This window comes from Bombina bombina, chromosome 3 (genome assembly GCF_027579735.1).
Source record: "Bombina bombina isolate aBomBom1 chromosome 3, aBomBom1.pri, whole genome shotgun sequence".
In the NCBI taxonomy this organism is placed as follows: domain Eukaryota; kingdom Metazoa; phylum Chordata; class Amphibia; order Anura; family Bombinatoridae; genus Bombina; species Bombina bombina.
In genome coordinates this window covers 1,133,822,960-1,133,847,479 of record NC_069501.1, presented here as the reverse complement: position 1 = coordinate 1,133,847,479, position 24,520 = coordinate 1,133,822,960, and the positions used below count along the sequence as shown (strand labels likewise).

The window sequence follows — 24,520 nt, the reverse complement described above, 5'->3', positions numbered from 1 at the left end:
ACAGTGATCCTTTAGTAAAAACAAACGAAAACAGATTGTGTAAAAAAACAAAAAAAAGCAAACGACTTACTTTGTTCTTACTTTGTAGCCACTGCCCTCAGGGAGAGTTGCATCCTGCTACTCCTGAGCATGAGCAAACCAGACAGTAATGGACACTGCACAAATTAAGTTAAAAAAATAAATAAATTAGGTAAAATTATTTTAAAATTATCAATAATACACATTACAATGATTTCTATTACGTATAAGCCACTGCTTACTGCTTTTTTATTACAGACATTTTAATATCCCTTTAAATGCTTCTCTTACATTTTTTGTGATTTTCAGTTTTCATGTCAAACTAACTCAATATTTTAACTTACTATTTATATATAGTAGGGCAATATTTCCTATTTAAGTGAATTCAATAAACAATATTTGGTTACATGGCACATGTAGTGGAAATATGAAGGTCGATTGGTGGATTTTAAATATATATATATAACAGAAATAAAGGGGTTCATTCCAATTAATTACAGTTTACTTGCGAAGGGCACCATGTGTTTTTTTTTGGAGGGGGTTTCAAATTCAGACTCATTACATATTGTTTAAAATTAAGTGATAACCCATTTATATTACAGGTGTCAAATGCATTTGTTTCAGGAAAACAACCCCTTTACAATGCACAAAAATAATTCTACCCTAGTATTCCACTCAACCTATTGACCTCTTAATAACTAATTTTAGCCTGCTTCTACATGCATTTCTTGCGCATGCTCAGTTCATGCGATAATAAACCAGATATTTTTTTCTTTTTGCTTAATATTTTTTTTTTTTACAGTTCAAATCACACTTATAAACTATGAAACTTATACACATATTAAACAATCTAAATGTTCATTAATAACTTTAGTGACGTGTTAATTAAATAAATGAACCAAAAGGATATTGAATAATTAAGAGCTCATTTAAAAGGGAAAAAACTACATTCAAAACATGTGATGCAGTAATCATTTAATTAATAATTTATTATATTTAACTTTAGCTTTTTCTTTCATGTAAGTGGCAAGAGTCCATGAGCTAGTGACATATGGGATATACATTCTTACCAGGAGGGGGCAAAGTTTCCCAAACCTCAAAATGCCTATAAATACACCTCCCACCTTACTCATACCTCAGTTTTACAAACTTTGCCTTCGTTGGAGGATGGTGAAGCAAGTTGTGCTTGATTTTCTTCTGAAAGGCGCTTCTAAGCATTTTGAACCCCAATTTCTCTCAAAGTACAGTGTTTGTCTGAGGGATGTGAAGGGAGTATTGCCTGATGATGCCGTGTTTTCACCTATGGGAAATCTATTCTAAGGCTCTCTGTAAATTCGGTGGTGGGGATTCATCTGCCACCTCCCTTTACAGATTGACATTATACTCCTCTACCATTACCTCTGCTGATATGTTTCAGTACTGGTTTGGCTGTCTGCTATATGTGGATGGGTGTCTTCAGGTAAGTATATATTATTTGTTAAGACACTCTCAGCTATGTTTGGCACTTTATATTTTAAAGTTTTAATATATATTGCATATTTTTGCCATGAGTCAGGTCTATGTTTATTTCCCTTTGCAGTCTAACAGTTTCAGCATGGAAATTATGTTTTTGGGAGAAATTTAGTACATTTTTTTCTTACCTGGGGTTCCAGCTAGTTGTAACTTCAGACTTGCTTTTTCAAATTTTCAAATCTAGTCCTCGATAACAAGAATAGCGAATGTTTGAATTCTGTTTTTTTTTTTAAGCTTCTGAGGTTACTCTTGAAGTTTTTCTTATTCCAGATGCTATCTATCATATGTTTAGAAAGGAATCTAACTCAGTGCTTCTTTTTACCTTTCTTCTAGGTTTAAAAAGCTATATCCTTTACCTATGGCTAATTTAGTGCTTTTTGGGTAAAAGTCCCTAAGGATAATGCTGCTGTTTTTTGTTGGACAGTTTAGTTATCAGATCTTGAATTGTCTAAGCATTGTTCTTTCACTTCAACATACTAATCATTTCATTTGTGATGCTATATTTTATGTTATTTTCATTGATATTACATCTTTGTTTTTAGCCATTCTTACTAGAAAAGTTTTATGGCTTAAAGGGACAGTCAACACCAGAATTTTTGTTGTTTTAAAAGATAGATAATCCCTTAACTACCAATTCCCCAGTTTCGCATAACCAACACAGTTATAATTATACACGTTTTACCTCTGTAATGACCTTGTATCTAAGCCTCAGCAGACTGCCCCCTTATTTCAGTTCTTTTGACAGACTTGCATTTTAGCCAATCAGAGCTGTCTCCATGGTAAATTCACTTGCATGAGCTCAATGTTATCTATATGAAACACGTGAACTAATGCTCTATAGTGGTGAAAAACTATCAAAATGCATTTAGATTAGAGGCGGCCTTCAAGGTCTAAGAAATTAGCATATGAACCTCCTAGGTTTAGCTTTCGACTAAGAATACCAAGAGAACAAAGCAAAATTGGTGATAAAAATAAATTGGAAAGTTGTTTAAAATTACAGGCCCTATTTGAAACATGAAAGATTTTTTTGGACTTGACTGTCCCTTTAAATCTTTGATATGGTGTTTAAATTTACATTACTATCATTCAGTTAGATTACAAGTTTGTGCGTTCATATTTTAACGCTGAAAAAATTGTAATTTCACTGTTAAAACAGTAACGTAGCTATTACGAGTCTTGTCGGTATAACTGTACCTTAAGCCTTTTAGCCTGTAACGCAACGTCAGTACCACACTCGTAAATTGAGGTTTTTGCATGGGATTTCCATAGCGCTGGTATTACGAGTTTTTCTGGGAGGCTCAAAAGCTATAACACCCTATGACGACAAGATCCGTAACGCCATCTGAGACCAGTAGTTATGAGTTTTATGCAACAAAGCTGTTACATAAAACTCATAACTAAAGTGTTAAAAAGTACAATAATACCCATAAACTACCTATTAACCCCTAAACTGAGGCCCTCCCACATCGCAAACACTATATTAAAGTTATTAACCCCTAATCTGCCGCTCCCGAGATCTCCGCCACCACTAATAAAATGTATTAACCTCTAATACGCCGCTCCCCGACATCGTCACCACTATAATAAACTTATTAACCCCTAAACCGCCGCCCTCCAGCATCGCAAACACTATTTAAATATTATTAACCCCTAATCTGCCATCCGCCCACATCGCAAACACTATACTAAAGTTATTAAAGGGACACTAAACCCAAAAATTTTCTTTTGTGATTCAGATAGAGCATGCAATTTTAAGCAACTTTCTAATTGACTCCTATTATAAATTTTTCTTCGTTCACTTGCTATCTTTATTTGAAAAAGTAGGCATCTAAGCTTCTTTTTTGGTTCAGACCTCTGGACAGCACTTTTTTATTGGTGGATGAATTTATCCACCAGTCAGCAAGAATAACCCAGGTTATTTGCCAAAAATGGGCCAGCATCTAAACTTACATTCTTGCATTTCAAATAAAGATACCAAGAAAATGAAGAAAATGTGATAATAGGAGTAAATAAGAAAGTTGCGTAAAATTGCATGTTCTATCTGAATCACGAAAGAAAAAATTTGGGTTCAGTGTCCCTTTAAGCCCTACACCGTCGTCCCTATAATAAACCTATTAACCCCTAAACCACAAGCCCCCCACAAAGAAATATACTAAACTATTAACCCCTAAACCAAAAGCCCCCCACATCGCAATAAACAAATTTAAACTAGTAACCCCTTAACCTAACGCCCCCTAACTTTATATTAAAATTACAATTTCCCTATCTTAAATTAAATTAAAACTTACCTGTCAAATTAAAAAAATTAAGTTTAAACTAACAATTAAACTAATATAACTATTAAACTAAAATTAAAATAACTACCAACTAAAATTGAGAAAATACTCTGTGACAGAAAGCAAGGCCTGGTTATAAATGGAAGATATTTAAGACCAAGCATTGTACATGCTATTTCTCCTTTCAGTTAAAACCCCAGGGAGAAAGTGTGTGTATTTGATTATCCCAGACAGCTGGGAAGCTGTCCAGCAGCTAATCACAGGTGTGGCTAATTAGAAGTTGTGAGGGTTTAAATAGCAGCCTCACTTAGGCCTTGAGAGAGAGATATACAGCTACAGAAGCTGGTGTGTGTGTTTGTTACACTGTGTAAAAGACTTTTGTTCCTGTGAACTGTAAAAGGACATTATTTTTACAAAGCACTTGTGGAATGCTGTGAAGTGCTGGGACACATTTAAAAGCATTTAGCTTTGCTGCAGAGGAAGGATTTCCCTCTGTTGAAAATGAACTGCCTGTTTGTTATTGCTGTGAAAAATAAAGCCTTTTGAACTACAGTGACTGTCCTGTGCTGCATTTGTGCCCTAGAAGACCGTGGTTAAAAGTGGTTCCTGTTACACTTGGTGGAGAATACGGGCATCCACGTTGTAAGTCTGTGGGCATAATAATCTGCAAGCAACATGGAGGAAGTCATTAAAGCTTTGATCCATTCTAATGCTATACAGCAAGAGACTAACAGAAAAGCTGCTGAAAATAGTGCAGCACTGCAACAGTTGGTCTTGGCCCAGTCAGAGAGTGCTATGCTGCTGGCTAAATCACAGAAGGAGAACACTGAATTGTTGATACAACAGATGGCTGCTGTGCAAGCTGAGACATTCAGGAAGACCCGGGAGGAGCAGCAAAGTGCTACACAGACTCTGCAACGAGAGGTTCAAGCCATATCAGAAAGACTGAACTCTGAATATGTTGGTGGCAGCCAAGGTTCCAGAGTAATAAGGGCTAGTCATTATCTTCAAAAAATGACAGCAGCTGATGATGTTGAGGCGTATCTTTTGGAATTTGAACGCACAGCAGAAAGAGAAAAATGGCCGACAGTTGAGTGGGCAAGTATACTTGCGCCATTTCTTAGTGGTGAACCTCAGAAGGCCTACTTTGATTTAGAGCCAGCACAAGCCAGTGACTATGAGAAATTGAAAGCAGAAATCCTTGCACGCCTGGGGGTGACTTCGGCAGTCCGTGCACAAAGATTCCATTCCTGGATGTTTTCATCTCATAATGCTGCAAGATCCCAGATGTTCGACCTTATACACCTTGCCAGGAAGTGGCTGCAACCAGAGGTTAATTCGGCTACCAAAATAGTGGAGAAAGAATGCCTTGCCATTAAGTGGGCTTTAGAGACCCTTAGGTACTATCTGTTGGGAAGAAAATTTAAATTAATAACAGATCATGCTCCTCTCACATGGATGAGTCAGAATAAGGAAACAAATTCAAGGGTTACTAGGTGGTTTCTTAGCTTGCAACCCTTCAATTTTACTGTTGAGCACGGGGCCGGTCTTTTGCAGGGCAATGCTGATGGTTTGTCTCGGGTACATTCATTGATATCCATGGTCGCTCAACCCACTGGGTGTGAGCTGGGGGGGAGGATATGTGACAGAAAGCAAGGCCTGGTTATAAATGGAAGATATTTAAGACCAAGCATTGTACATGCTATTTCTCCTTTCAGTTAAAACCCCAGGGAGAAATAGTGTGTATTTGATTATCCCAGACAGCTGGGAAGCTGTCCAGCAGCTAATCACAGGTGTGGCTAATTAGAAGTTGTGAGGGTTTAAATAGCAGCCTCACTTAGGCCTTGAGAGAGAGATATACAGCTACAGAAGCTGGTGTGTGTGTTTTTTACACTGTGTAAAAGACTTTTGTTCCTGTGAACTGTAAAAGGACATTATTTTTACAAAGCACTTGTGGAATGCTGTGAAGTGCTGGGACACATTTAAAAGCATTTAGCTTTGCTGCAGAGGAAGGATTTCCCTCTGTTGAAAATGAACTGCCTGTTTGTTATTGCTGTGAAAAATAAAGCCTTTTGAACTACAGTGACTGTCCTGTGCTGCATTTGTGCCCTAGAAGACCGTGGTTAAAAGTGGTTCCTGTTACAACTCAAAGAAGTAGAAGCAATTGAGAGATCTAGCCTTCTGAAGGACAGAAACAGAGAGGAAGAGATGAATAAGGGGTCTATGGGAGTGACTTTTGTCACTCAATACAGTAAACAGTATTACCAAATATGCAACATTTTACGAAAACATCTCACCATTTTAAAGGCAGATGATGGCCTAACAGAGGTAATTTCCAGAGGTTGCTGTTTTGCTTCCAAAAGAGGCAAAATTCTAGGGAACCATCTAGCTCCCACTCAACTCAAAGACAAAACGAAAAGAGAGTCCTCCTGGTTAAATTCCAAAGGAGTTTACAAATGCAGCTATAGGAACTGCATAGCTTGTGAACATGTCAAAGCAGGCAGTGGCTTTAAGAGCACACACACAGGAGAGACCTTTGAACACAGGGCCTGTTATAATTGTAGGTCAACCTATGCGGTATACCTTTTAAAGTGTGATCTATGCGACATTCAATATGTAGGTTTAACTACATGTGAGGTAAGGTCCAGGATTCGCAAACATATTAATAATATTAAACAGGGAGAGCTCACTACACCACTTGCGAGTCATTTTAGAGAACAATATGCAAAAAAATCCAAAATCTCTCACCTAGACCATCATTGAAGTGGTCAAGACAGACAGGAGGGGAGGTGATAGGGGAGGTGATAGAGAGCAAATTCTCTCAAAAAGGGAGGTGTTTCGGATACACAGACTCAATACCAGGGCCCCTAACGGTTTTAATTCTGAATTTGACCTTATAAATCATTGGTATTAGTCTGTGTATCCGGGACAGGGATTCTCCCCATCTATCCTTGAAGTGACCCAATAACACACTCAATATAGGACAAGTAATAAACAAGATCCATTTTTGACCAATTCGCTCACATATGATATAATTAACCATATAGTAACCCTGATACGTTTGGAGAATAACCAAATGGGTTCAGTAGGTGAGACAAATGGGGGACAATATTGGGGTTTAAAAAAGTGATAATTTTGTACAAGCAAAGTGATTATCTCCCCTTGGTATTCCCCCGTGTCCTCACTAGGTTATTAATAATGCAATATATATCATGTAGCATGTTATTTTTGCTGTCTATAGGCAAATATCAGGATGCTGAATATCACCCCATAACTTCCATCAAACTCAGAAAACCATATGGCAGGAGTGATATTTAAATAATGGGGATAGTTAAATCCCTGTCAGGAATGTTGTGTGTGTTAGCTATACGATATAGGGTTAATAATTTAGAGCCTCCCAGAAGGGCGTATACACTTTTTAGATATACAGGTGTAAGTGTGTACTTTTCCACGTGATTTTTGTTTTAACCAATGAGAGAGTGTTTTAATGTATAAAAGAAGTAAGCACAAGTACCCAGCAGCTACGACTACGGCAGAAGCCAAAACGCATCAGCCATAGGGTACGTGGATACCCACACCTACCATGTTGCTCTGAGGTTACCAGCTATAACCTGTACTCCATGTTTTTTAAAGAAATAAAGAATCACTGTTTTTCCTATCTGGTGCTCTCTTTCTGTTGGTTATTTGAGTTCACTTTGGATACTTAGAGAGCACGGATACTAAGAACTAATGGCAGTTTATTAGCCCCAGTATTTGGCTTTGGAACACCGGCATTGTTTACAGAGTTTTCCGAGACACAGCAGATGACAAGTGCACCCCTGCGACCCATCCCTCACCTCTATTACACGTCATACGCCACAAGCTTTGCATTATTGGAGGATCAGTAGCGGTACACTAGACAAGCCCAGCGGACATTTATTGCAGAAGTCGTGCTGAAGGAGGGAACACTTGAACTGGGTAACTACTGACCGCTTCCCCAGGACCGGCACGGATACCTCAACCGATACACGTGAGTGATATCGCTACCATCTGAACTTTACATGACTTGTAAACTTTCTTTGGCAATTGTGGGTATTTGACGTAACAGGGAGGGGAGCATCATATTCTTTGGACTTTCTGTTCATCAAGGGGTGAAGACATTATATACACTCCGCAAGCTGCACTTTGGGCTAAACTTTGACTATAGGAGCACATTGTGTGAGAAAAACAGGTGCTGCAAATTTCTTTTGTCACTTTGGTTTGGATTAAGGTTTTGTCTGCAAATACTTTGATGGACAAATTTCTGATCTTTTTTCATAGTAAGATTGCTAAACTTCCTGATAGTCACTGTTTTGTTCAGGCTTTGATTCATATTAAACCTGTTTTTAATTCTATTTCTCCTCCTTTGAAGATTTTCCAAGTTTCTCCTTTTGAGCCTATACATTCTCAAGACATTAAATTACTTTCTTGGAAAGTGTTTTTTCTTTTGGCTATCTCTTCTTCTTGAAGAGTTTCTGTTTTGTCTGCACTCTTTTGTGAGTCTCTTTATCTGATTTTCCATCAAGATAAAGCTGCTTTGTGGACATCATTTATATTTTTGCCTAAAGTTGTGAATTCTAACATCAATAAGGAAATTGTTGTTTCTTCTTTGTGTCCTTATTCTAAGAATATTCTTGAAGGGTATTTACATACTTTGGATGTGGTAAGAGCTTTGTATTATTATGTTGAGACTACTTAAGATTTCAGAAAGACTAGTTTATTTGTTATTTTTTCTGGCTCCAGGAAAGGTCAGAAAGCCTTTGCTACTTCTCTGGCTTTTTGGTTGAGACTTTTTGATTCACAAAGCTTATTTGGAGGCGGGGCAGTCTCTGCCTCAGAGAATTACAGCTAGGGATGGGCGAATGTGTTTATATCCGAATTCGAATGTTAGAACGAATGTTATTGTAGAAATTCGATTTACATAATAGAATGTTGATAAGAACGAATATTCTTAAAAATTCGATTTTCGAATGTTATTTACAGTTTTCGAATGTCACATTCGAATTTCGAATGTTACATTCGAATGTCACATTCGAATTCGATTATTACATTTATAAAACACAATTGTAGACTAGAAACACTATTTCGAATGTCACATTCGAATCGAATATCACATTCGAATCGAATGTCACATTCGAATTCGAATATTACATTTATAAAACACTGTATTAGACTAGAAATACTATTTCGAATTTGAATGTCACATTCGAATCGAATGTCACATTCGAATCGAATATCACATTCGAATTTGAATATTACATTTATTAAACACAGTTGCAAACTAGAAATACTATTTAGAATTCGAATGTGACATTCAAATTCGAATATTACATTTAAAAAACACAGTATTAGACTAGAAATACTATTTTGAATTTGAATGTGACATTCGAATTCGAATGTCACATTCGAATTCGAATATTACATTTAAAACACAGTATTAGACTAGAAATACTACTTCAAATTTAAATGTGACATTCGAATTCGAATGTAGCATTCGAATTTGAATATTACAGTTATTAAACACAGTTGTAGACTAGAAATACTATTTCAAATTTGAATGTCACATTCGAATTCGAATGTCACATTCGAATTTGAATATTACATTTCGAAATTGAATGAATTACATAGCTAAACATTCTATTATTCGAACGAATATTTTCGAATTTTATTGAAAAATTCGAAAACGAAAATTCGAAAATAGAATGTTAGAATGTTATATAAACATTCGAAATTCGATTCGAACGAATGTATCAAAATTTGTTTTAAATTTTGAATTTTTAGAAACATTCGCCCATCCCTAATTACAGCTCATTCTTCTACATCAGTTGCCACTTCTTGGGCTCTCAAGAATGAAGCTTCAGTTGATCAGATTTGCAAAGCAGCAACTTGGTCTTCTTTGCATACTTTTTCTAAATTTTACCATTTTTATGTTTGCTTTTTCAGAAGCAGCCTTTGGTAGAAAGGTTCTTCAGGCAGTTGTCTCAGCTTTATTCTAATGCCTTTGATTTGAGTTTTTTGTAAAAAAAATTTAAGAAAAAAACTTTATTTTTTGGATTTAATTTCTCAGCGGAAATGGCTTTTTTTTTTATCCCTCCCTCTCTAGTGACTCGTGGATTTCGACATCTTGGGTATTATATCCCATATGTTACTAGCTCATGGACTCTTGCCACTTACATGAAAGAAAACATAATTTATGTAAGAACTTACCTGATAAATACATTTCTTTCATAGTGGCAAGAGTCCATGAGACCCACCCTTTTTTGTGGTTATGATATTTTTGTATAAAGCACTTTATTTTTTCCAGTTCCTTTTTTTGTATGCTTTTTACTCCTTTTTTATACACCTCACTTCTTGGCTACACGTTAAACTGAGGTATGAGTGAGGTGGGAGGCATATTTATAGGCATTTTGAGGTTTGGGAAACTTTGCCCCCTCCTGGTAGGAATGTAATCCCATATGTCACTAGCTCATGGACTCTTGCCACTATGAAAGAAATGAATTTATCAGGTAAGTTCTTACATAAATTATGTTTTCCCTCAAACTTTTGTTTCCATGAATATTTCCGAAAATTTTTGTGAAAACCTACTTGATAGCACCTGTTTCTTATAGATTTTTTTTGTTTTGTTTTTATGTTTAACTAGATGTTACTGTTATGTCACTTTTAAATTGAAATAATTAGAAGCATCCGTAAAGAAGCACTTAAAGAGATAGGAAAGTCAAAATTAAACTTGAATGATTCAGATAGAGCATATCATTTTAAGACACTTTTAAATTCACTTCTATTTTCAAATGTGCTTTGTTCTTTTGGTATCCCTTGTTGAAAAGTAATACGTACATATCCTACACTAGTTGTAGCTAGCTGCTGATTGGTTCACGCACACATTTCTTGTGATTGGCTGACTAGATGTGTTCAGCTACCTGCCAGTAGTGCAATGTTGTTCCTTCAGCAAAGGATGACAAGAGAATGAAGCAAATGTGATAATAGAAGTAAATTGGAAAGTTGTTTAAAATTGTATGTTCTATCCAAATAATGATAGAAAAACTTGCCTTGCCCTGGGCGCTGCCAACCCACGCTACCCCACTGCTCATGCAACCTCATTCATAGATGGCTTTAGAGACAGGTCTTGCTCAGCATATATTTTGAATTAAAAAAATGTTTTAATTCAAGATCTCACTTTCATAAAACGTAAGCATTGTGAACCATAGCATTTTGTACTTATTTATGATATAGGGTCTATCCAGATCAATAACTACTCACAGGCCTTTTAAATTAAAGGGACACTAAATCAAAATTAAACTTTCATTATTCAGATAGAGCAGCTATTTTAAACAACTTTCCAATTTACTTCCATTAACAAAATGTGCAGTTTTTTTATATTTAAACTTTTTGAGTCAACAGCTCCTACTGAGCATGTGCAAGAATAAGTGTGTATGCATTTGGGAATGGCTGATGGTACGTGTATGCATTTGTGATTGGCTGATGGCTGTCACATGATACGGGGGAGTGGAAAAAGACATAACTTTTAAAATTGTCAGAAAAAAAATCTACTACTCATTTGAAGTTCAGATTAAGGCCTATATTTATCAAAGTCTGGCGGACCTGATCCACCAGTGCGGATCAGGTCCACCAGACCTCGCTGAATACGGAGAGCAATACGCTCTCCGTATTCAGCATTGCACCAGCAGCTCACAAGAGCTGCTGGTGCAACGCCGCCCCCTGCAGACTCGCTGCCAATCGGCCGCCAGCAGGGGTGTCAATCAACCCGATCGTACTCAACTGGGTTGAATTCCGGTGATGTCTGTCCGCCTGCTCAGAGCAGGCGGACAGGTTATGGAGCAGCGGTCTTTGTGAGCGCTGCTTCATAGCTGCTGTTTCTGGCGAGCCTGCAGGAGCTTGATAGATAGGCCCCTAAGTGCTATTGCATTGTCTTGTTATCTTGCATTTGTTGATTATGCAAATCTACTGTGTTGACTGGTCCTTTAAGCATTATCCACATCCTTAAAGGGACAAGAAACCCATTTTTTTATTTCATGATATAGAAAGAGAATACAATTTTAAACAACTTTCTAATTTACTTCTATTATCTAATTTGTTTTATTCTATTGATATTCTTTGCTGAAAAGCATATCTAGATAGGCTCAGTAGCTGCTGATTGGTTGCTGCACTTAGAAGCCTCATGTGATTGGCTCACCCATGTGCATTGCTTTTTCTTCAACTAAGGATATCTAAAAAATTAAGCAAAATAAATAATAGAAGTAAATTGGATTGTTGTTTAAATTTGTATTCTCTTTCTGAATCGTGAAAGATAATGTTGTGGTTTAGTGTCCCTTTAAGAGCATCTAGTATGATATTCCCACACTTATTTCAAGATTTTCCCATAAACATCCTTTTTAGATCTACCCATGAGTTACATCTGTCCTCTTCCACATCACCTTGTCCCTCATATAAGCAACCCTTTTCTCATGCTGCACATTACTATATAGAACACTTTACCTTGCTCTGTGAGATTGTCCCCCACCTCACTGAGCTGTACGTGCTCTTTGAAAATTGATCTGTTCTGTTTGCTCCAAATTGTAAATGCCCATCTTTACCTAAAAAACTTTATACAAGCAACCCTTACACATTCTGTCTCATTGTCCCCTAACCTCTTTATTGTAAGCTCCATGGAGTAGGACCCTCCTCATGTATCAGTTCCATTGTCTGGTCTAATTATATTGCACTGTATAGTCGGTAGTCATGTGGAATATTATAGCACTTTACAAATAAATGATGATCATAATAGGACATCATGAGTATTTTTTTAAGTGCAAAGCATTTGGGACACACACGATTTTCAGAATCTTTCTTTCAACCTTCAAATACCCACCTAGGTGATATGGGCTTTTTATTATACTTGTGCTTGGGGTACAGCCTCTCTTACCTATGACATGACAGCGCTTTAGCTAGTGTCACAGTTGATGGCAGGTGTTATTTATACCACTTTAGTTTTCCATTAGTTTTACTTTAATTTTCCATTAATATTAGCCGGTTTGCTCAACTTGATGCATTTTGTGATTTTGCAGTTGCTGAGTGTGTCATTTTTAACACAAAAAAATGTTTTAAATTAGCACATTCTAAGCCATTTTAAGCCATTTTACTTTAATGTTCCTGATTTGACTTACAATGATTCTGTAACCATACCTCCTGCAGCCTTGTGTTGTGGTGCTGATAACAATATTAAACCTTTACTAACCTATCAAAATGATGAAGGTTTTTAAGAACCCTCTCCACTAAATAATGCTTTACAGATATATGGCTAGATTACGAGTTTTGCGTTATGAGTAAAAAAGCAGCGTTAAGGCTCATAACGCTGCTTTTTCACTACCGCTGCTATTACGAGTCTTGTAGGTACAGCTGTCCCGCACACTTTTTTGGCCGTACCGCAAATTAACTTACGCAATTTGCGTAAAGTCTTTTTTCAATGGGACTTCCATAGCGCCGATATTACAAGCATTTTTTTGGAGGCCAAAAAGTGAGCGGTACAGCCTATTCGTAACGCATTCTAAAGTCAGTAGTTATGAGTTTTACACTACAAAGCTGTAGCATAAAACTCATAACTAAAGTGTTTAAAAGTACACTAACACCCATAAACTACCTATTAACCCCTTAACCGAGGCCCTCCCGCATCGCAAACACTAAAATAAAATTATTAACCCCTAATCTGCCGCTCCGGACATTGCCGCTACTAGAATAAACATATTAACCCCTAAACCGTCACACTCCCGCCTTGCAAACATTAGTTAAATATTATTAAACTCTTAATCTGCCGCCCCTAACATCGCCGCAGCCTACATTACAGTTATTAACCCCTAATCTGCCGCCCCCAACGTCGCCGCCACTATACTAAAGTTATTAACCCTAACCCTAACACCCCCTAACTTAAATATAATTTAAATATATCTAAATAAAAATTCCTATCATTACCTAAATAATTCCTATTTAAAACTAAATACTTACCTGTAAAATAAACCCTAAGCTAGCTACAATATAACTAATAGTTACATTGTAGCTAGCTTAGGGTTTATTTTTATTTTACAGGCAAGTTTGTATTTACTTTAGGGGGTGTTAGGGTTAGACGACAGGGGCTAATAAATTTAGTATAGTGGTGGCGACGTTGGGGGCGGCAGATTAGGGGTTAATAAATGTAGGTAGGTGGCGGCGATGTTAGGGGCAGCATATTAAGGGTTAATAATATTTAACTAGTGTTTGCGATGCGGGAGTGCAGCGGTTTAGGGGTTAATATGTTTATTATAGTGGCGGCGACGTTGGGGGCGGCAGATTAGGGGTTGATAACATTATGTAGGTGTCAGCGATGTCGAGAGCAGCAGATTAGGGGTTAATAAATGTAATGTAGGTGTCAGCGATGTCGGGGGCAGCAGGTTAGGGGGGTTTAGATTCGGGGTTTATGTTAGGGTGTTAGGTGTAAACATAAATTTAGTTTCCCCATAGGAATCAATGGGGCTGCGTTACGGAGCTTTACGCTGCTTTATTGCAGGTGTTAGGCTTTTTTTTCAACCGGCTCTCCCCATTGATGTCCATGGGGAAATCGTGCACGAGTACGTACAACCAGCTCACCGCTGACTTAAGCAGCGCTGGTATTGGAGTGCGGTATGGAGCACAATTTTGCTCTACGCTCACCTCTTGCCTAATAACGCCAGGTTTAGGAAAACCTGTAATACCAAGCGCTGTAGGTAAGTGAGCGGTGATAATAACACGCAAGTTAGCACCGCACCCCTCATTACGCAAAACTCGTAATCTAGCAGATAATTTGCTCAACTTTACTTTAGGAAAACCTTGAGCATTCTCTGTGAGTTACAGCTCATTTGTTATCATCCTTTGTGAATAGAGGATCTACAGGAGCGGTTAAACCCATCTGCTTTTAAAGAGCGTAGGATAAGTAACAATTATTATCTGATTGTGTGGTATGGTTTCAATTTTTCACTTATTCTTGAGTTGGTTTTGAAAATAAGATACTGTATTCATCTAGATGTGAAGCCTTTATGTGCTACTCTCAAGGTTTCAGATGAAAAGATGTTGTGGTTAAATGTAAGCCAAAGAGACAGATGAGACATTGGAGAATATAGGAGAAAAAAATATCTTAATACGTATTTGATAATAAAGTTTCTATACAATTATCCACAATGACACATTACCCCCCCCCCCCCCATTAAATGAAACATTAAATAAAATACAGTTTAAACCATGCAAATCTTCTCCTTCAGCACAACATATATACCAAGAGCTCTATTCATGGAAATTAAATGTAGACATAAATGTAATATCCGATGCCTATAGATTCAACAGACCAGTGTATTAAATGTATTATAATCTTATATTGGGGAATCCTTTATATGAAGTGTGTTCTTTACTGGTTAAGATCACTTTTACTTCCAAGTTTGTTCATAGCCTTGTTCCTTCATCCTTTTATTCCTTTACTCCCTTTCTCCATTCTATCTACTTTTCCTTATACATTGTTTTCTATACAAGATTTTGTTTATTTTTTATTTATAATTGAAAACAAATAAGTGGACGCTGATTAACTTGCTATTTTATTATTTGTTTGTCTTATAGTCATCCTAATAAAATGATTAGAACTGAAAACTACTACATTTTTATATTTTGCCATAATGATAATGCCAATAAGAAGGATGCAGCAAATTAAGTGATAATTTATTGTTATTTGTTTTTTCTTCCCTAGCCCTCCACCCCAATACAATGTAAATTTATATTGGTGTTTTTTTCTACAGACTGGGATGGGCTACTTGCATGTTACAAGTGAAGGTCTTCGTCTTGAGGGGGAGTCAGAGTTTCTTTATCCTCTGTATGCCAAAGAAATACATTCAAGAACGGTGAGTATGGACATCCATTTTAGTGCTCACCTGGTAGATAAATGAGAATATATATCCAGTGTTTTTGTCTAGTAATAGTCAGCAAAAATATAGGTGGTGCCAGGGGCTTAATTATAACCTGTTAGGTCTTTTTTGACTACCATATTCTTGTTGTCTTTGGCTGCCATGTAAACATAACATTTAATGGATCAACTGTTCTCTGTCTCTATTTTCTCTTTTTTTTCATTTAGATCCTTTTTTTTTTACCACCTTTCTCCCACTTTCTTTTTTTAATCTTCCTTTCTCACTTTCCTGTTTTCACTACCCTGATACATTCTTCTCATAGTCTCCCCATTTCTCATTTCCACTCTCTTTATCATTCAGGTTCTAACTTTACTTTAACATAGCTGTATAATATGTTAATCTATTGCTTGCATTTCATCTCCATTTGAAAATTAAAACTTTTATTGATTCGGTTTTAATAATGTGTTAAAAGAAACACTTTGTGTAGCTGCAGTATATTATACTACAAGCTTAAACCTTAGTTAAATTACTAAAACATAGTTTGTATCAAGTAACTGCTGCTTATTAAGTATACAATATTACAACCTTCTATCATTTACTCTGATGCAAGATCTTCTAAGGTTTGACTGTGACTTCCAGATATGACAGAATATGTACATTTCATATTTTTTTATTCTTTACTGAACAACATACATTGTGTTCTTTAACCACTTCTCTGCTAAGCATTTTTTCACATCCCTGTGCAAAGCCAATTTTAGAAATTGTAACACTATTGCAAGTCATATTTCAGTGAATAAGCCACACACAATATATATTGTTTTGTTCAGCAGGACCAGCACATTCAGATACTATTATTATATGTATATTTCAAAGCATGTTAGAAAGCTGCAACAAAACAAATGTTAAAAAAAGAAGATTGTGATCAAGATTAACCAAATGTTAAAGGGACATTAAACACTTTGAGATGGTAATATAAAATGATAAATCATATATAAAAATAAAATTCGGCAATATAATTTCATTATTTATTTTGTCCCCTTTTCCTGTAATTCCATTCAGAAATTCTGAGCTTTTCAGTTACTGTTAGAAATGGAAGTGCAGAACACTGTTATATTCCACACAGCCATTGGCTGCACACTCTAGTGACCTATTTATAACTGTCCCTAATTTGCCACAGCAGAGAAGATAACCTAAGTTACAACATGGCAGCTCCCATTGTTTTATAGACACTAAAACTTTACACTTATTTTGCCAATTTTAAACTGATGAAACTTTAAAAATACATCTACATGGTATTCTCAGACTAATATTTTCTTTGAATGCATTATTCTATCTAGCATTTATTTAGTGTTTAATGTTCCTTTAAATAGGAGCCCATATGGAGGTTTTATTTTGGTTACAATATAGACTAGATGGGACCCTTTGTACCTTTACAGAAAGAAAAGCACTTTTTTTCTTGCAAGATGATTAAAGTTACCAAGGTGATCACTTGACTATACAGAAACATTGCATATATTTATTTAAGAGGACTTGTCTACTATAAAATAAACTTTATTAGGGGTCTCAATGCATAACAGATTATTTTAATTGAGCATATAAATTCCCCATTCCCCAGGAAGACCAAATGTGTTGTGTTTTTAAAATTAATAAAACTTCTGTAATTCTAAGACCATCACCATTTGAACGAGCAGGTGATTCTTTTTCAAATGAGTAGTCTTGAAGGTCTGTGGATAGTAAGGGGTTTGAACAACCTCTCTTCCCAGATATCTGCATGATGACCCATTCTTGTCATGCATATGGAAGTTGTTGAATAGTTAAAAACAGACGTCATATTAATTGGTACTGCAACAGATCCAAACCATAATATCATTCCCTATAAGGATGGTAGGACATCACAAAGTAGGAGCCATATAAAAGGATGCCCCTGCAGTTCTGAAAGCAAACAAAAAGTCTTCTAACTGTAATAAGATTATTTATGAGAAAAAAAAAGTAATTTTTGTAAATCTCTAAGAACTTTAATAATTTTGAAAACAAATAACAATAAACTGCTTAATGGGACAGTGTACTACAATTTGTTTACCATTTGGAAGTGTCGTCAATTGTCTATTTTGCATGTTGTAGTGCATTCAGTTTATACATAGCTCTTTTACCATTATTTTGTCATTTGAAATAGCCTCCCAATGGAAGGTGGGAGAGATAGCAACTAAATTGCTAACTATTAATTGCTCTTGCTGTGTATACAGAGATAAGATAGGAGGGCTTTATGTATAGAGTGATAGAACAAGTTCCCATGCATTTTATACTTTGCAGTTAGTATGACAAGTCACTGGGAACTCATTTTTCTAATCCTCAGACCTAATAAATCACACAGCAGATGTTTCAATGCTAACCCTGTTACATACCTTTCCCTTATTGACTTTAACTAATAAGAACTACACCTTCCTTATACTAACATAATGACTGGTGCTACACTTGTCAGCTGCAGACTCAAGCCCACATTGGCGTCTCCAAAAAAGGCAAGTGGTGGGTGGACTCTATTGAGAAACAATGGCAGCAAACAAGGTGTTTGTTTAAAAAGAAAATTAAACATGGATAATATGTTATTCTTTAGCAAAATAAAAAACTTGTAATTACAGGGTGTTGACTGTCCCTATAAAGAGACTCTGATCTACTTTCTATGCATTAAACAATATTTGTGAAGTAAGTTTCTTAGTACATTTCTCTCACACCTATCCGTACCGGCTGATATCAAGGAGACCTCACATTTAACATAAATATAAATCCAGGAATTAAATGAAGCAAATACAAGACACTTAAGCTTGCCAAAAAAGAGTGCCACCTATTAAGGATAATAATATATCAAATATATATCTGTATATAGTGCATAAATTTAAATTCAGCAAACAATACATCCAACAATCAATAAAACTATTAATGCTACAGAGCACCTAAAGGGTATATGCAGATAATAGTAACATGGATAGTGCCAGGAATATATGTGTACATAAGCAGAATACAAACAGCATTATGAGACTACATGAAAAAGGATATATATACATACAACATAAGTTCCAGATCAATGTGCAAAGTCCTTATTGCTGCTCCTTCAGAGACTCACTTGTAGGAAGGGGTGGTGCTTGGAAACAAAAAAGCAAAAGGAAATCAGGAGCGCAAAAAGGCTGATCTGAGTGTAGCTAAAAAACACCTTTTAATAGCACAAAATAAAAACACACTCACACTTTGCAACCTCAAACATATGAGATATGATAACAGCACATCTGTAAGTAACAGGCACAGCTCGGTCTCCCGTCTTGGTAACCCAGAGTCACAGTCCGCTTGTCAGATCTTTGAATCCATGTGTGTCTGTAGCAGAGTTTTTAATGCCTACCTCTGCATATGTTCACAAACCATACTCCACAAGAGGAATGCAAGTGCTCCGGGTTTGCAACCGCTGTGCAAGTCACTGAAAAGTTAAGGATCGCTATCCCCCAACTGAAACGAACAAGCGCTCACAAGCCGTCTAGAACGCTGACTCTCGAAGGGTTGCAAGCGTCCTCCAATGTGCCCTAACACATTTTGTGGGGCTCCTCCCCACTTCGGTAGAGGCATGGACGCTTGCAACCCCTCAGCGTCTCGGAACACTTGCATTCCTCTTGTGCTGCGGACACACATGGATTCTAAGATCTGACAAGCGGACTGTGACTCTGGGTTACCAAAAAGGGAAACCGAGCTGTGCCTGTTACTTACAGATGTGCTGTTATCATATCTCATATGTTTGAGGTTGCAAAGTCTGAGTGTGTTTTTATTTTGTGCTAATAAAAGGAGTTTTTTATGCTTCACTCGGCTCAGCCTTTTTTGCGCTCCTGTTTTCCTTTTGTTTTTTTATAAATCCAGGAAGTAGAGATTTTTATCATTTCTTAGATTCAGACTCATCAATCAGATGACATATTTTTGTTTTGTTATTTCTAGGCTGAAAATGTGTTCCTTTTTTTCTTTGTGACTTGATTTCTGAATATTGGTTTAGAACTGGTCCTACTATATTTCTTGCTCATTTGAGCCTTGTTTAATTGTGTCCCATTTAATTAGTTTGCAGCCTAGTTTATGCATGTCTATTTCCCGCTTATCAAAACAATTGGTGGTTTCTTTACAAGATAGCGCCTCATTTAACTATTCTTAAAGTATTTGAATAGAGTCTATATTAAGGGCTCCTTTATCAAAATCCACTAGATATTGCTGCTGACGGACATCATACGGTGTCTGCATTTATAGTTGCACAAGCATTTCACCAGAAATCCTTGTGCAATGCCGCCCCCTGCTCGCTGGTGCCCAAATGGCCACTAGTATTATTATTATCGGTTATTTGTAGAGCGCCAACAGATTCTGCAGCGCTATAAACAAAGGGGGAGTACAACAAAATAAATATAGGGATCAAATGGGTAGAGGGCCCAGAGTTGCACTGTTGTAGTCAGCTCTTAAGAAGGTGATCTACAAACAGCTGGACTCTTAGGCTTACATGCTAAGGGGGTTCGGGGATAGCAATGGAGGAGTGGAACTGGTATAAAGTAAGGTTAGCATAGGTTGTATGCATCCCTGAACAGTAGAGTCTTTCGGGAGCGATTGAAGCTTTCAAAACTATGAGAGAGTCTTGTTGAGCGAGGCAGAGAGTTCCACAAGATGGGAGCTAGTCGGGAGAAGTCCTGTAAATGGATGTGCAATGAGGTAACCAGATAGGAGGAGAGTAGGAGGTCATGAGCAAAGCGAAGGGGACAGGAGGGAGAGTATCTGGAGACAAGGTCTGAGATATAGGGGGGAGCAGTGCAGTTGAGGGCTTTGTATGTCAGAGTGAGAATTTAGTGTTTAATCCTAGAGGCAAGAGGAAGCCAGTGAAGGGATTGGCAGAGAGGTGCAGCAGATGAAGAGCAACGTGTAAGGAAGATGAGTCTGGCAGAGGCATTCATTATGGATTGTAAAGGAGCTAGGCGTCAGGTGGGGATAGTAGGTACTATCAATCCCAATCGTATTGGATTGGGATGATTTCAATACGCAACCTTTTAGGTGGTGGACAGGTTAAGAAGCAGTGAGCCTGAAACAATGGGCCTCTGAATCAGCAACCGCTACTTGATAAATGGAGCCCTAAATCTGCAGAGTGGAGTGTATTTATACACCAGCCATTGCCAGTTTGTCTAAGTAATTTTAGAGCTGGTTTCCTTTTTTTTATATATATATATTCTGTTTTTGGCTGCTAAAAGTACAGGTATACCCTGCTTTACAGACCTTCACTTTACGAGCACTCATGAGTATCGACATACCGAAGCACATGACCAGGAAGTCTCTTTGGTTGTCTCTATGGTTCTACATGGCCAGGAGGCATCGCTGTACTATATAGTAGTAAAACAGACGTAATCATGAGTAGTACTATATTGTATACCTGTACCTTGGGAAAGAAGGATCCAGCACCCAAATCGGTTGTTTGGCTTATTCCTGGGATTGACCCACTGACTTGGTCATAGTGTGACGTCAGACGCCGACTTTGGTATCGGTGAGGGCAACATATATCAAGCTTGGCACACAGTAAATGTATCTTTACCTAGAGCTGACTGGTTTTGGATGCTTTTACTTATTTTCCAGTACTGTAATAATGGCAGATAAAAAGAAAAGCCGTAAATCTATTACCTTGGATATGAAGCTTAAAATAATTCAATTGTATGATGAAGGCGTAGTTCAAGCTATAATAGGCTGAAGACTAGGCTTCACTTGGACTACAGTTAACACAGTCATGAATAACAGAGAAAAAAATGATTGCAGAACTTAAGAGTGCTACGCCCGTTAACACAACAACAATTCGAAAAAGGGATAGCATTGTTGCAGACATGGAGAGACTCTTAATACTTTGGATAGAAAATCAGACTATACGCCATGTTCCTGTAAACCAGGCAATTATACAAAGTAAAGCCTTAAGCCTAGGTCTAACCTACATAACATCAAAGTACAAGGAAAGGCAGCTGCTGCAGAAAGCTATCCAAGCGATTTTGCCAAAATTATTCAAGATGGAGGCTACTCTATGGATTACATTTTTAATGTGGATGAGACTGGGCTATTCTGGAAGAAGATGCCTGCGAGAACCTTCATCTCAAACCCTAATCTATAATAAACAGCTCTTTTGCAAAAAATAAAAACAAACACCCCCTAACATTACAAACCCCCACCCCCCAAACCCACAAAATAAAAATAAATCTAATCTACCCATTGCCCCGAAAAGGGCATTTGTATGGGCATTGCCCTTAAAAGGGCATTCAGCTCTTTTTTGGCCCTTTAAAAATAAAACATGCCTAATTAAAAAAAAACAAAAAACCCTGAATAATAAAAAAAAAATCCCATTACAAAACATAACAAACAACATTATCCAAAATAATAAAAATTATTCCTGTTCTAATACCCAGTTAAAAAAAACACCCCAAAATAAAAAAAACCTAATCTATAATAAACTACCAATAGCCCTTAAAAGGGCCTTTTGTAGGGCTCTTTTGCTAAAAAATTACAACAAACACCCCCAAACATTACAAATCCCCACCCCCCTAAACCCACAAAATAAAAAACCTAACTAAAAAACCTAATAAAAAAAAGGGCATTTGTATGGGCATTGCCCTTAAAAGGGCATTCAGCTCTTTTACTGCCCTTAAAAGGGCATTCAGCTCTTTTTCGGCCCATTAAAATAAAAAAAGCCCTAATCAAAAAAAAAAAAAAAAAACACCCCCCCAAAAAAAAACTAACACTAACCCCAAAATCGTTACAGTTGCTGAAGTCCAGCAAAAGATCTCCATCCCAGTGGGGAAGCATCTTCATCCAGGCGGCTCCATCTTTATCCATCGCGGGACCGGCATCTTCTTCATCACTGAGGAGGCGGAGTGGTCGATAAGCGGTGGCGGAGGTCCAGGCGGAGTTCCATCGGTCCGAACAGCCAATAGGATTTAAGCAGCTCTCATTCCTATTGGCTGATTTTATTTTTTCAGCCAATAGGAATGCAAAGGTAACCCATTACAAAAGGGGTACCTTGCATTGAATCCTCAGTGTGCGGCGGATGATAGCATGAAGAGGACCTCCGCCTCCGCACATCCACCGACCGCTCCGCTTCTGCTGGGATGAAGATAGAAGATGCCGGCCCCGCGATGGATACAGATGGAGCAGCCTGGATGAAGATGCTTTGCCGCTGGGATGAAGATCTTTTGCCGGACTTCAGCAACTGTGAGTACCAATTTTGGGGTTAGTGTTAGGTTTTTTTTTTTTTTTTTGGGGTGGTGTTTTTTTTAGATTAGGGCTTTTTTATTTTAATGGGCCAAAAAAGAGCTGAATGCCCTTTTAAGGGCAATGCCCATACAAATGCCCTTTTCAGGGCAATGGGTAAATTAGGTTTTTTTATTTTGTGGGTTTGCGGGGGGGGGGTTGTAATGTTAGGGGGTGTTTGTTTTTATTTGTTTGCAAAAGAGCTGTTAACTTTAGGACAATGCCTTACAAAAGGCCCTTTAGAAGGCCCTTGGTAGTTTATTATAGATTAGGTTGTTTTTTTGGGGGGGATGTTTTTTTTGTTTGTTTTTTTTTAAACGGATATTAGAATAGGAATAATTTGTATTATTTTAGATAATTTTGTTTGTTATTTTTTGTAATGGTAGTTTTTTTTTTTTTTTTGTAATTTTAGTGTTTATTATTTTTTGTAATTGTAGTTTTAATTTTTTAGTAATCTTAGGTTGTTGTTTTTTTAGTAATGTTAGTTTTTTTATTTTTAGTAATGTTTAGTTTTATTAGTTTAAGCTTAGGTTTGTTTGTTTTTTGTTTTTTTTATCCTTGACAGATAATTAACCTATGTACTCTCAATCAAACCTCTTTTTATGTATATTTGGTTGCCATGTTTAAGGCAATGTAAACTTATCATTTTCCCTTAATGCGAAGCATAAAAATAAACTAGAAAATGATACCTCATGTAGGAGGTGGCGGTCTCTCTTGGACCTCTGATGCTATTATATAGTGGTTTGAGGATATAATAGGGGGTATGTAACAAATAAAAGGCATATAGGGTCGCTTTTGGACCCTTAGTAATATGATACATGATAGTGACATAACTAAAATGTGAAAAGGCAGAGTAACAAGAAAGCGGCTTGTCACATGAGATTAGAATTGTAGATATCAGAATATGTGTATCAATATATTTAATACTAAGGAAACATTTCTATAGGGTGCATTTCCTTTTGCTTACAATGTAAGCCCACTGGAGTGGGGGGTGGGGGGTCCGGGGATATTTTAATAAAATGGTTAGCAAAGATTAGATGAGCCAAATATTGGGAGTTTCTGACTATGACAGAGGGACCCTGCTACATTCGTACAGGAATTGTACACAATTTATCTAATTTAAAATCTTCAGAACATGGATACGACCATACAGGTTACTTGATAAGTAATATATACTTAAGGCAATCTAGTAGCTTAATTATCTATTTGTACTATACCCCACAACAGAAAACAGAATTCTCACCTGTAGGTAAAAGTAGTTGGTAACTATCCTATTACATTGCATGTACTCAATGGGATGGTACTGTCTCCTCTTTCTAAGCAAGAAAGCAGTCAATGTATTCTCTAGATCTATATAATAATTATAAGAAACAAAGCTCCTGGGAAACTAATAACTGTAGAGATTGGAACGGTAATCCGGTATATGAGTTTTCTAAGGTAAAAGGTAGCTTATTTAAAGTGTGATAGCTGGGATAATGTACTTGACTTGGTATAAGAGACCATATATGGGTGTCTAACTAAAAA

The 24,520-nt window shown here is 36.9% G+C and overlaps 1 protein-coding gene across 5 annotated transcripts in view; it reads left to right on the top strand.

Annotated features, from left to right (window-relative positions):
* SGCG (sarcoglycan gamma) overlaps positions 1-24,520 on the top strand; it is a 456,939-nt gene that overhangs the window by 238,726 nt on the left and 193,693 nt on the right. For all 5 annotated transcript variants that reach the window (XM_053708512.1, XM_053708511.1, XM_053708514.1 and 2 more), the window contains exon 3: positions 15,611-15,712. In XM_053708512.1, the coding sequence (XP_053564487.1) occupies positions 15,611-15,712 (102 nt within the window). The remainder of the gene's footprint in view (positions 1-15,610; positions 15,713-24,520) is intronic.